Source organism: Citrus clementina, unplaced genomic scaffold (genome assembly GCF_000493195.1).
Source record: "Citrus clementina cultivar Clemenules unplaced genomic scaffold, Citrus_clementina_v1.0 scaffold_3, whole genome shotgun sequence".
Taxonomy (NCBI): domain Eukaryota; kingdom Viridiplantae; phylum Streptophyta; class Magnoliopsida; order Sapindales; family Rutaceae; genus Citrus; species Citrus x clementina.
The window spans coordinates 43,177,999-43,190,234 of record NW_006262339.1 but is presented as its reverse complement, the minus strand read 5'-3'; the positions used below and the strand labels follow the sequence as shown (position 1 = coordinate 43,190,234).

The following is a 12,236-nucleotide window of genomic DNA, read 5'->3' as shown; positions in this document are numbered from 1 at the left end:
AGTAGGGTTTTTCAGTTTATCAATGTGATTGTCTACGGGCAGGTCTATGTTTGTGCTGTGTGTTTAAATTTTTACTGGTCCGATGTTAACTGTGTTGGCACCGATCGCGGTAAAATGAATAAACGATTCAAATTTGAATAAAATTGTAAATAAATTGAGTCAAAACTTTGTTAATTCGAATTCGATATGTTTGTTAAACAAACAAAATCCTTAGAATTCGCATTCGATTAGTTTATCAAGTGAATAATTGATACAATTCGTTTAATTAGTTTAGTAGAATTAATCTAAATGAATCGAATCGATTCATGATTCGTTACTATTCGTTTATATTGTAACAAATGCATAACGAATCGAATTTAAAACGAATTCATTTATAAAGCTATAATCAATAAACAACAATTAAACAAAATAAAATATAAAATGCATAAATTTAACATTCTATGAAATACAAACTTATTATCATTTCTTTAAATTTTTTTCATACATACTTAATGATAAAAAAGCAATTTAATTAAATGAATAATAAATGAATGGATCGTGTTTGATTCATTTTGTGACCTATTTACTAAATGAATCGTAAACGAATAAACAAATCAATATCCTCAAACTTAGATTCGATTCGTTTAATTAGTTAATTAAATCAAATTCACTCATTTATTAAATGAATCAATTTTTTCAATATTAAACCAATTTAATTCACATTAAATTGAATCGAAAAATAAATTCTTACTCAGATTGCCAGCCCCAGACTTTCATTATTTACTCCTCTATGTTAATTGTTACCCCATTGTTGTTTTTGTATTTACTGTTCTACCATAGTCAATAATAACTTTTTTTACGTAAATTTTTTTAGAAGAAAATTACAATTGTTTTTGAATTTTTTTTGTTCTTTAATTTATTTAAAAGGCAGTCTATATTGATTAGTTAAGTCTCCATTTTTTTTAAAATTTAAAAATCTCTCGGATAATTTCACAGATCAAAGCATTCCACAAGTTATCAAAAATAAATAAATCAACTTCACACACAGAGAAATTAGAAAGCCCAGACGACAAGTAATGCTTAATTAACAAGTAATGTCTTTGTTAGATCTAGCCTTTGCGTGTTGCAAAATCAACATCATCAGAAATTGCTGCATGTACAGATGTACTATGCAGCCACATTTGCCATCATATTCATATATATGCCTCATAGCTCATAGTACCCATAGCAACATCACGTTCAGCTTTTACCGTCCATTAGTTGGCACTAACCCGTTCCAAATTAATGCTTAAACCCTATTTTAAGACAACAATTACATAATAATAATACTAATGAAAAAAAGGCTAGATCTAATCTATTTTCAAATATTTAAAAATGATCTATAATAGTAAAATTTTTATTTACAAGATTAGAGGTAAAACCGACACTTATTTTTTATTATTATTATTATTTCAATAAAGTAAAATCCTCATCAAAACTTAATGACTAGAATCAATCAACAAAGTGCCAATGGACTTTGGCCCTGTAATGAATCTCTACTCTTACTATTAAAAAAGATTGTGAGGGTAGGGGTTCCAGCTCTCATAGACTCAAAATTCTCTAATTAAGCATTATTTAATGATTATGTGGAGTTTATTTACAAGCTTTTCTCCATTGTTAAATGCGAGTGGAATAGAGACATCTCTCGTTTGTGAGGATTACTTATCTGAACATATACTTTATAGATTTAATGTAATAATATAAATTTCAATTATGTATATCGGATTGTAAATATCAGTGTAATGTTTGTTGTAATAATAATTGTAAATATATGTATAATATAATAATATGATGTATAATCAATATTAAAAAAAAAACTATCGATCAACAAAGTAATTACAAATTCAAACCGAACCACACCTTGTCCATCTTAATATAAATTGTAATTTACCGAAAGAGAAAAAAAAAAAAAAGAAAGCATGACAGCATATATGCGAAATTGCCACCTTGGGCCAGTCGGTGAATCACCTCTCTCCCGAAAATTTCCGAATGATAAGGAAAGGAAAAGTTAAAAGGCGTGAAGACAAGAGAGAGGTGTTTGTATTTGTAATAGGCGGATAGGTGTTATTTACCGTTTTAGGGAGAGTGTCTGTGGGTGGAATGAAGAAATATTCAAGTTGAAGCGTCCCCTTCGCTTCCCATCCCTCTCCATAAACATTAACCAACTCTCTAAACTTTCCCCTTTCTCTCTGCCATCTTTCGTCAACTTTCAAAAGACCTCCATGGAACATTTCTTATAGCAGCATCGTCCCCCTCTTTGATACTTGAGTACGTTTGTTTGTTTGTTTTCCTTATTTTTAATGAAAAGTATGCAATGGGGTTTTGAGTTTTGTTGAAAAGAGATTGGATTTGATTGAGAGATTTGATCTTTTTTTTTTTTTAAGTGTTTGCCAGGTTTGTTTTTGTTTGATGGGTGCCTACTGAGTAGATTGCAGAGAGAATGTCGGGCATTCTTTTTCACAAATATGGAGGGGAGGATCTGGATTCTTACTATCCAATTCGACCCGAATGCCAAGCTGATGTCCCCAAGGTCCGTTTTAAAGCCCGGGTAGGTATTTTGTATCGTTGTCTTCATCCCATGTACCTGTTTCTGGATTTTGTTGAGGGATTGTATTTCATTGGTTGTGCAGATGTGATTTTAGTTATGCACTTTTATTGTGGTCTGTGCATAGATTGGTGCGTGAATGGATGTGTAATTGTTAAACTTTGTTGTCTTTGACAGGCTGGGAAAACACTTAGTGCAAGAAGGTGGCATGCTGCATTCTCTGAAGATGGTCATCTGGATATAGCTAAAGTGCTTAGACGGATCCAAAGAGGGGTAAGATTCTTCTACTTGTAGCCATGTTGTCTTATTTTGGTGCACTAAATCCATAATCTGGACCTTAGAGCCGTCAAAGAACAATTAATGTTATTACCAGTGACTGGCTAATTTGAAAAGTTACTTATGGCATCAGATTGATCCCGAATTGGCGAAAGTCATAATGGTGTCACTTGCTGATTTTGTTTATATTCGCGTTGTCGGTTTGTTTGATAATTCTTCTTGTGCACTGAATCATAAACGCTGTTGTACGAACTAATGGAGAGTTTTAACTTCTTACTTGGCTTGTACGGTAGGGTATCCATCCTTCAATCAAAGGGTTAGTTTGGGAGTTCTTGCTGGGTTGCTATGATCCTAACAGCACCTTTGAAGAACGGAATCAAATCAGGCAACAAAGGAGGTAATGTCTTCTGCTAAATGGTGACTCATCCAGTAGGTGTAATAAATCTTTTTAAACAATGTGGGGAAGAAAATGAATGCTCTGTGATATACTTGGGTTTTCTCTTGACTCTCATCTGGGCTTTGGAAATTGATTATGATCGGACAGTCTGATTGATGGAGACATTTATTTTCCTGGATCAAATATTTTGATAAAATTTTTGACATGCATAATAATAACATAGTAAAAATATTATGTTGCATTAGATCATTGATTGGTTTTTCACGAGAAACGTTTTCTACTGGGTTTCTCACACACACACGCAATGGGGCATGGATATAGTTATACATAAAATTTTCATGCATGTATATTCTTTTTCAGTCATCATGCTGAACCATTTCATCCATAAATTATTTGCCTTTTTCCTGTTCAGCCTTTGGTTATAAGTTTGTGAGCAAATTCCTGAAATGACGAATAGTGGCTTTACATGTTCCCAGTATGTCCTTGTTTTGATTTTATGCCAGTGATAGCAAGTTTCTCCTTTGCTATTTCTTTTCCTTCTTTACTGAACATAGAGGCTTAATATCTTACACCAATCATTTTAGGCAGCAGTATGCGGCATGGAAAACTGAATGTCAAAACATAGTTCCCATTATTGGTAGTGGGAAGTTCATTACAGCAGCTATTGTAACTGATGATGGTCAATCATTACAAGATTCGAACAGAGATTCGCTAGATCAGGGCTGGCATGTAGATGGTACTATTTCAGACAAGAAAGTGCTTCAATGGATGCTTGGCTTGCACCAAATTGGTACATATGTGGTTCATAATTTCATTTTCTACTTAATTTGTATTCCTTTCTAGTTTTTGGCTTTTAAGGTAGCATATAACTTTTGGCTGCTTGCATTTTATCAAAGTGGTCAGTCAATCTTTTTCATTAACAAAAGTGGAGTCAAACAGCTTAAAGTGAATGATACCTGGGCACATCCCGTGTACAGTTATCAATATTTGTACACTTGGGCATACGAGTGTGACAAGTTCTTACTGCATCTGTTTTTCATGCCCTCAAGGGGATGCCCTATGCCAATTAAGCTAAGGCACAAATTTTGTTACTATGTGGGAGTGACTATTAGTTTCGTAACTCGCAAATCTACTTGATTTTGATTTTATTGCGTCTTCTATTGACTTATAAAGCACTTAACAGAGACAGTACAATTTGGTTTGTAGGTCTGGATGTTGTTCGAACAGATCGATCTCTTGTCTTTTATGAGAGTGAAACTAATCAGGCAAAACTTTGGGATGTTCTGGCAATTTATTCATGGGTGGATAATGATATTGGTTACGTTCAAGGTGAATTAGCAGAAGCCGTATAATTTACTGCAAATTGTAGTGTTATTATTTTCAGATGATTATCTTGGTATTCCTCTATGTGCAGGAATGAATGATATATGCTCACCTATGATAGTCCTTCTTGAAAATGAAGCAGATGCCTTTTGGTGTTTTGAGCATACAATGCGAAGACTGGTATGTAAAAAATTTGTTATTTTTTTTTTTATATAGAAATTGTTGTCAAGTGATTCCAGCATGAAATGTAGCAGATCCCTTTCAGTGTTTTGAGCATGCAACGCCACTTTATGGTTGTTATACGTGATTTTCTGTTTCTGCTCCTTTTGTTTTGAATAACAGAGAGAAAACTTCAGGACCAATACTGGTATGATAGGGGTGCAATCGCAGTTGAGCACACTCTCACAAATTATCAGAACAATTGATCCTAAGCTACATCAACATCTTGGTATGAAATTCTGTCTGCTCTCTCTATCTCTTTTAAACATTTATGTCTTATTTTTATTTGCTGTAATTGCTTGGTTTAATTGAACTTATTAGTTAAGTTTTTTACAACACTCAGCTAATATAAACCATCCAGGAAGGTACCCAAAAGAGTCAAACATATAGGCTTTTAAAATTCCATTAGGAAAAAACAAATCTTTGAAATTATGGCAAAAATATTCTCTAATTTGGTTTCTTACAATATAGCTTTTTGTGCAGCATATATGAAGTGAATGAAATCTATTGTGGGACTGATGAGATATGGTAACATGATGCCACATCTTAAGCTAAAAGTACACAAATGATCATTAAAGTCAAGCTACAAAGAAGATGATAGCAAAAATTAGAAGAGATTGAAATTATGACCATGAAAGATCAGGTTCTAGGCATAGAGTTCAAAGAAAATTAGCTTACAAACACTAAGGCTACCATGTATAAGGCCTTGATTCATTTTTATTAGCAGAGCTTTTGATTAATCTTGAGAACTTGAAACCGTTATTTGCTTTATGTCTCCTTTCTTTCTTGCCTTTCTTCCTCTGTATTCCTTATTCCTGAGCTTTGGCTGTTCTCTCTCTCTCTCTCTCGTCTCACTATTTTCCTCTGTATGTTTCTCTTCTTTTTTCTTTTTTTTTCCTAATATCATTCTTTCTATTTCGTGTCCTACATCATAAGTTCCGTTTCTTTTGTTTGGCAGAGGACCTAGATGGAGGAGAATATTTGTTTGCATTTCGCATGCTGATGGTCCTTTTCCGAAGAGAATTTTCGTTTGTAGATGCATTGTATCTTTGGGAGGTGAGGAGAAATCTCTTTTTTACTTATTTGAGTTTCTCTGAGAATTTGGTTCTACTTTGTTAATGGAAAGCTCTATTCTCCAGGGCAATTTTTGGATTCTCTATTTTCAGTTTTTTTTTTTTAAATGTCATTAGCTTCTTTTAAGACGTAAGATAGATTGGTTTCAACTGATGTGGGCAATGGAGGGCATTTGTTGGATTCTTTATTTTCAGTTTTTTTCTTTTTATCGTTAGCTTCTTTTAAGACATAAGATAGATTGGTTTCAGCTGATGTGGGCAATGGAGTACAACCCGAATATCTTCTCATTATATGAGTCAAATTCAAGTACAAGTGATGGACGTCAAGTAAATGACAAGCAGCTAAAGCAGTGTGGCAAATTTGAGAGAAAAAATGTGAAGACCGGACAGCCAGATAAAACCAGTGCACTTTCTGTTTTCCTTGTTGCAAGTGTTCTTGAGACCAAGAATAAGAAACTTTTAAGGGAAGCAAAGGGTCTAGATGATGTTGTCAAGGTTTCCCTCTCTCTCCTTTCTCTGCAAATGCATAGTTCTTCTGCAGGCATAAATCTTCAGCAGTAATCTAATTATGGAACTTTTTCTTCCCAGATTTTAGCGGACATAACTGGAAATCTGGACGCTAAAAAAGCATGTAATGAAGCACTGAAGATTCAAAAAAAGTATCTGAGCAAGGTACTTTTCATCTTTCCCTTATCTGACAGTTGTACATATCTTTTCCTTATCTGAATAGTGATCGTACTCCCACTCTTTGTCAAGACACATAAATAAAAGAATGCTTGTGGATGCAGAGCAAGAAGTAAGTGTAGCAGGAGAGTGTTAGTCTGCAAAACAGTTTTTGTACCCTAATGTTTGGTGGCATTGGGCAGCGACTTGATTTGCTGAGGTTTCTATGTGTTCTGATGGATATCCGGTCTCTGTTGCTCTGATTAAATGATGGTGTTTGCATTCATGATTTGTGATATGAGCTGTGTCTACAGCATAACAAGCTTCGGTTGTTTGTCATAGGCGTTATGGTTTTGCTCATTGTAACACCCGTCATCGTTCCAATTCATGTAAATCAATAGGATACCCCCTATACATAAATTGAGCACAGACCCCATTTAATTCAAGCGTTAAGTTTGCTTGAAGGAGGAGGTGGTGCTGCTGCTGGCAGTGATTTCTTCACAGAAATAACACCTTGTAGGAACAGCGTGGTCGTAGCAACATTCTTGTCATATATTGCAGCCAATGGTTGAGTTCTTATTATATTCAATAAGTTGTGTCTTATTTAACTTCTTTGGTTAACATGATTCTTGTAGCTCGCTCATTCTGTTTCACGATTTACAAGAGAATCATGTTTTATTACTTTACAAGAGAATTAATTTCATCGGGCTGACGCCAATCTTCTGTGAAAATGCAAATATTTTGATAAAAATTGCTTTTGCAATACAAGCAAGGTTTCTGATAGTTTTGCGGTTATTGGGATATTCTAATATGAGAAAATAATCTGATGAAATTCTGATACGGAGATGTCACAGAACCCACCCAAAAAAAAAAAAAAGGGTACAATGAAATGAACCTTGAGTAGGGGATTTAGCATCAAAGAGTACTGTACAAATCCTGCCAAAAGAAAATGGAGAGAAGTCAAATTAATAACTAGAAAGTTTTCAGAATGAGAAATGGTTACAAAATACAGCATATGTGCAAAAACTGCATAAATAACTATGAACTCCCTAAAGAGAAATAATTAATTTAAGTTCTCATACCTGGCATTTTGTGAATGATTCAGTTATCTGGATCAAACACAAATGAAATCTATTTCGACACAAGGTAAATCGGCTATCAAGGGCCAATAATGTCCTTTCTCCTTCTTGCACCTTTCCTTTATCAAAGGACATGCAATGATTTGTAGTCGCAAAAGTGAGGTAGGCAGGCCATTCTCCGGAAAGTATTCTAGCTTGGGGCAGTTACGGAATCGAAGGAATTGCAATGAAGTGAGGTTTTCAATTGAGGATAGGCGCAGCAGGTTTGGAAAATTATCAATCCACAGGAAGGTTAGTGAGGCAGGAAGCGCCATTTTTGTATCCTCCGGAGGAAATGCCGCCACATCCCTGCTTCCTCCATAAAGTCTGAGTTCTCTAAGAGAGGTGAATCTGCGCAACCCCAACTCAAAGAATGGCTTGTGAATAGTCAGATAATCAATACCAAGCGCAGAAACTTTTGTGGGAAAGCAATCTGCAGTGAACGATCCTAAGCTTGGACAATCTTGTATTAGTAGTATTTCGATAGAGAATTGGTGCAGGTTGTTGGGTAGGGCCTTCAGTTTCTCACACCCATTTATGTCGAGCATAGTCAATTTCTTAGACGATAACCCTCCTTCAGGAAAGGAAACAAGATTTGGACATCCATATATTGTAAGTTGTCGAAGATGGCAGGCTTTATGCAAATTACCAGGTAAAACTTTAAGAATTGGACAGCCCCAAATGTAAATAGTTTCAACAGATGAGTCATTGTCCAACCCTTCAGCTATCGACTCCAACTCTGAGCATTCATAAATATAAAGGTCCTTGAGAACCTTGGGCAGAGCACCTCTCTTTGACAAGAAAAGAAGCTTTGAGCAATTTTTAACCTTAATATCTTCAAGTGTAGCAGGAAGCCCCTTTAGTGAAAATAAGGATGTGAGAGATGGACAGTCTTCAATGTGTAAGCGCTCAAGAAGACAGGTGTAACTGCTGCTGCCACTGGAGATGTCTCCGTCCTTCTTCATTCCTGAAATTTGATCTTCGTCTATCAAAGTCCTGAGGTCATGGCAACTTTGGATGTGCAGCAGCTTAAGACTAGGGGGTAACTGAACCCTGGCAATATATGTCAAAGAATTACAGTCAACAACATTTAAGCTTTCAAGAGGTGCATTATCATTGTGCATCAATGCCTCGGGCAAAGATTTCATTGAATGACATTCTGAGATTTTTAACTGTCTGAGGGAACTAAGGCTGAGCAATGTTTGTGGTAGCTTCACTAGGCTCGGGCAGCTGCGTAATTCCAGATAATGAAGTCTGCATGGCAATCCTTGCTGTTGCTGGTCTGCTTCTTCTGCTGCCACCAAAGAAAGAAGTTGGGGACAATTTCCAATCTCCAATTTGTGAAGTGAGCTAATATCTTGCAGTAATCCACTTCCAGTCTGCCATAAATAAGTTACTTTTGTATTGCAAATTGCCAATTCCTCTAAAATTGGTAACTCTTGCTTAAGTAGCCCTGTCAAAAACACCTGATTCGGAACATTACTAGAGACCATTGAATTCAGTGAGCTGAGATCTGTACTTCCCCACACCACTTTTTTACATCCTCCAATTTCTAATTTGCAAAGAGTTGGAGTACTTGGAACAGTCACTAGCAACTGTTCACATTCTTGAATGACAAGTGTCTTCAATGAAGGAAGGTGTTCTGGCAACCTTCCAAGCAATTTAGAACATCTTACAAGAGAAAGTTCTTGAAGTTGAGGAAAAACTTCAACCTCTTGGCTAGGTTGATGAGGAATCCAATCTTCCCATTCTGGCATATCCCCAAAAAAAAGAGTCTCCAATGATGGAAAAGACACAGTGCCACTATTTCCATAGAACTGTAGACCCACACTCTTTACTAAAGCCATTCCAATTATAGAAAGATGTTTCAGAGCAGGTAGTTGCCCAATTGATGGCAAGGAAGTACACATAGCACAGTTTTCAAATCTGAGGAGCTCTAAATTCGAGAAGGTAGAATCTCCCAACCAAATTGGAAAATTAGCACCCCCATAGCCCCTGATAGCAAGCTGTTTCAAATTTTCATGAGGTCTCAGCATATCAAGCACATGTTTCTCAGTCTCAGGCTCCCTTGAACTGCCACTACTGTTAGTCCATTCCAGAAATAATACATCAAGATTCCTTTTTCCATTCAACTCAGCATCCCTTGCATCACCGCTATCTTTTACATTTTCCAACCTTGAAATCTTGAGCTTCACTTGAAGATTCTCCAGGAATTTCAACTCTCGTAATTGAGAGCCAGTGTTCTTCCCCACCACAAAATAAGGTAGTGTTTGGAGACAAGACAAATGACCGATTCTCAAAGGCATCCCCTCCAATAATGGTACATTATAATTATTGAGGTGACGGAGCTTGATCAGATTTCCCATGTCTGCACACAATTTCTTCAATCGAGAACAGCTTTCTAATAGAAGTGTATGCAAATTGTAAAGTGTATTAACTGATTCAGGCAAAGTTTCAATGAGAGTTTCAGAGAGGTCAAGATGTCGTAAATGCTTCAAATCACCAATTGTATTTGATATCTTGCAGATGTTATACTCACGCAAACATAGAACCCTCAAGCATTGCAGTTTCAACAACATATGAACAACACTATCAGATAAAAAATGCCTGCTAAATGTCCATTGCACTGATACAAAGGTTCGCAAATGTTTGCAATCAGAGATAGCCTCAAACCTTCTAACGTGGTCAAAATGGCCAATGGGGTATGAGAAATGACGCAGATTCTTGGAGAATTTTTGTTGCTTGTTACCCTCCAAAGTATTCTCCAATCTGAAATATGAGTCTGACGCAGCCCATTGAGCAAGATCAGTAATGAGATCGTGCATTATAAACCGTGAATCCATGTATGATTTCTGGAAGAATGACCTCGAATGTAGCTCTCTGAAATAACTGCGGCCTAACTCTTCCATTTTCATCTCACTTGTATCAGGTTCTAACAATCCCTCAGCCATCCATACTAAGACCACATCATTCTCAAGAAAGTGGGAGTCATTTGTGAGCAACGAACAGTATGCAAAGCATTGTTTCAAATGTGCAGGAAGATAATAGTAACTTACTTTAAGTGCCCGCATAATATCACCTCCTTCCTCAGGTAAATTCCATATCTTGTTATTCAACACATTTCTCCAATCAAAAGGGTTGGATTTACCACGTAAGAGGCCACCAAGAGTTTTAGCAGCAAGAGGCAAACCGTTGCACTTTTTCAATATCTCCTCACCAATTTCTTTCAGGTGTTGATGATTGCTGAAATCTTTGGTCCCCAAGGAGTGCTGAGTAAATACAAGCCGACAATCATCATCAGTCAACTTTTTCAATTCATAAGCTGAAACAGACCCCATCATTGATGCAACACTTTGATTCCGAGTTGTGACAATAATCTTACTTCCTGATGCACCAGCAACAAATGGAAGTCTCAGGCTAGTCCAATCGCCGTAATTGTCATTCCACATGTCATCCAAAACAAGCAAAAACTTCTTTCTCGACAATCCATCTTTTAGTTTCACCTGAAGCGAATTTAGATCATCATCAGCATCCGTATGCATACAAATCGACCTGAGAATGGCTTTTGTAACCTTAATAGCATCAAAATCATCAGAAACACAAGTCCAGGCTTTAAGATCAAAATGGGATTCCACCATATGATCATTGTAAACAAGCTGGGCAAGAGTTGTTTTGCCCAATCCTCCCATACCAACAATAGGGATAACAAATAATCCACCATCACAATCAGCATTCAAATCATCATTCAATAACAATTCAACAATTGCCTTCTTATCATCATCTCTGCCATGTACTTCAGCTTCATTCACCAAAGAAGTCGCGGGTAATCTTTCTTGAATAACTTTCTTGAACCTCCCTCTTGAACTTGGATTTTCCTTCAAGTCCAGCTGTTCTTTCTCTGTCACAATATCTTGCAATCTGCTCGATATCTCATCGATCTTGGACCTCATACTGGAATTGAACGCCAGAGATCGCGGACCCCGGTTGGTGCAGCAAGTTGGAATGAGTTTACGTAACATGCTTGTGTTGGTTTCATGATGTTGCTTTTCTTCTAACAGCTGCCTCCGCAAAGCTTCAGTTGAAAACTCATCTAAAATGTCTTCAACATCGTAAGCCAAATTCTTGAGCTCCCGAAGCCAGAGCCTCACTGACTGCTTTGTCATCTGCTTCTCGTCGGCATCATCAAGCACCGCATGAATCTTGAACAGTATTCTCTCCCACTTCTTCAGATCAGCTTGGATTTGCTCTTGCCGTGCAAACTGCAGCAAGTCAGCTGACATCAACTTTTTGAACAGCATTTCAATTGCGGCTCCTAGAATCGCCTCTCCAATGATAGACATTCTCTTTTTCTGGGTTGGAACAAGCAACAGGGATTATGTAACAAGAAAAAAAAAAAAGAACAGAATTGAACTGGTCAGATATTCTATGAGAAATCTGCAGACGAGTAACCAAAATATCAATTTTTTTCTTATCACTATATTTCTGTTTGTGAAAGCTCTTTGGATGCCACCAGTAAAAAGTCTAATGGCGGCTTGTTTCCGTAGACGCGTGCCGACCGCGCCGAGTCATTTGACTTCAACTCGTCTTTCATTTTCATTTGCATT

The 12,236-nt window shown here is 36.6% G+C and overlaps 2 protein-coding genes across 5 annotated transcripts; one reads left to right on the top strand and one right to left on the bottom strand.

Moving 5' to 3' along the window:
• Positions 1 to 1,966: 1,966 nt before the first annotated feature.
• Positions 1,967 to 7,245, top strand: LOC18049323 (TBC1 domain family member 15). Of its 4 annotated transcripts, none has more exons than XM_006443734.2 (12): positions 1,967 to 2,286; positions 2,413 to 2,566; positions 2,741 to 2,836; positions 3,133 to 3,236; positions 3,821 to 4,026; positions 4,443 to 4,565; positions 4,651 to 4,739; positions 4,902 to 5,007; positions 5,737 to 5,834; positions 6,101 to 6,346; positions 6,440 to 6,523; positions 6,640 to 7,245. In XM_006443734.2, exons 2-12 carry the CDS (start codon positions 2,459 to 2,461, stop codon positions 6,649 to 6,651), a joined length of 1,272 nt encoding a protein of 423 aa, XP_006443797.1. In that variant the 5' UTR covers positions 1,967 to 2,286; positions 2,413 to 2,458; the 3' UTR covers positions 6,652 to 7,245. The 4 variants fall into 4 exon arrangements, with proteins under 4 accessions (XP_006443797.1, XP_024043424.1, XP_024043423.1 ...); XM_024187656.1 differs by having other exon boundaries at positions 6,608 to 7,245; XM_024187655.1 differs by having other exon boundaries at positions 6,440 to 7,245.
• A 91-nt stretch (positions 7,246 to 7,336) lies between these two features.
• LOC112100044 (putative disease resistance RPP13-like protein 1) lies at positions 7,337 to 12,101 on the bottom strand. Its single transcript, XM_024187654.1, has 2 exons — positions 7,597 to 12,101; positions 7,337 to 7,450 (listed from the first exon to the last, which is right to left on the bottom strand). Exon 1 carries the CDS (start codon positions 11,970 to 11,972, stop codon positions 7,629 to 7,631), a length of 4,344 nt encoding a protein of 1,447 aa, XP_024043422.1. The 5' UTR covers positions 11,973 to 12,101; the 3' UTR covers positions 7,337 to 7,450; positions 7,597 to 7,628.
• Between the last annotated feature and the right edge of the window lie 135 nt (positions 12,102 to 12,236).

Bases quoted from the DNA above. Each gene is read 5' to 3' on its own strand.
- LOC112100044 (XM_024187654.1), bottom strand. From the start codon at position 11,972: ATGTCTATCATTGGAGAGGCGATTCTAGGAGCCGCAATTGAAATGCTG.
- LOC18049323 (XM_024187655.1), top strand. From the start codon at position 2,459: ATGTCGGGCATTCTTTTTCACAAATATGGAGGGGAGGATCTGGATTCT. The intron at 4,027-4,442 runs GTACATATGTGG...TTTGGTTTGTAG, and splicing joins GCTTGGCTTGCACCAAATTG to GTCTGGATGTTGTTCGAACA. The intron at 4,740-4,901 runs GTATGTAAAAAA...TTTGAATAACAG, and splicing joins AGCATACAATGCGAAGACTG to AGAGAAAACTTCAGGACCAA.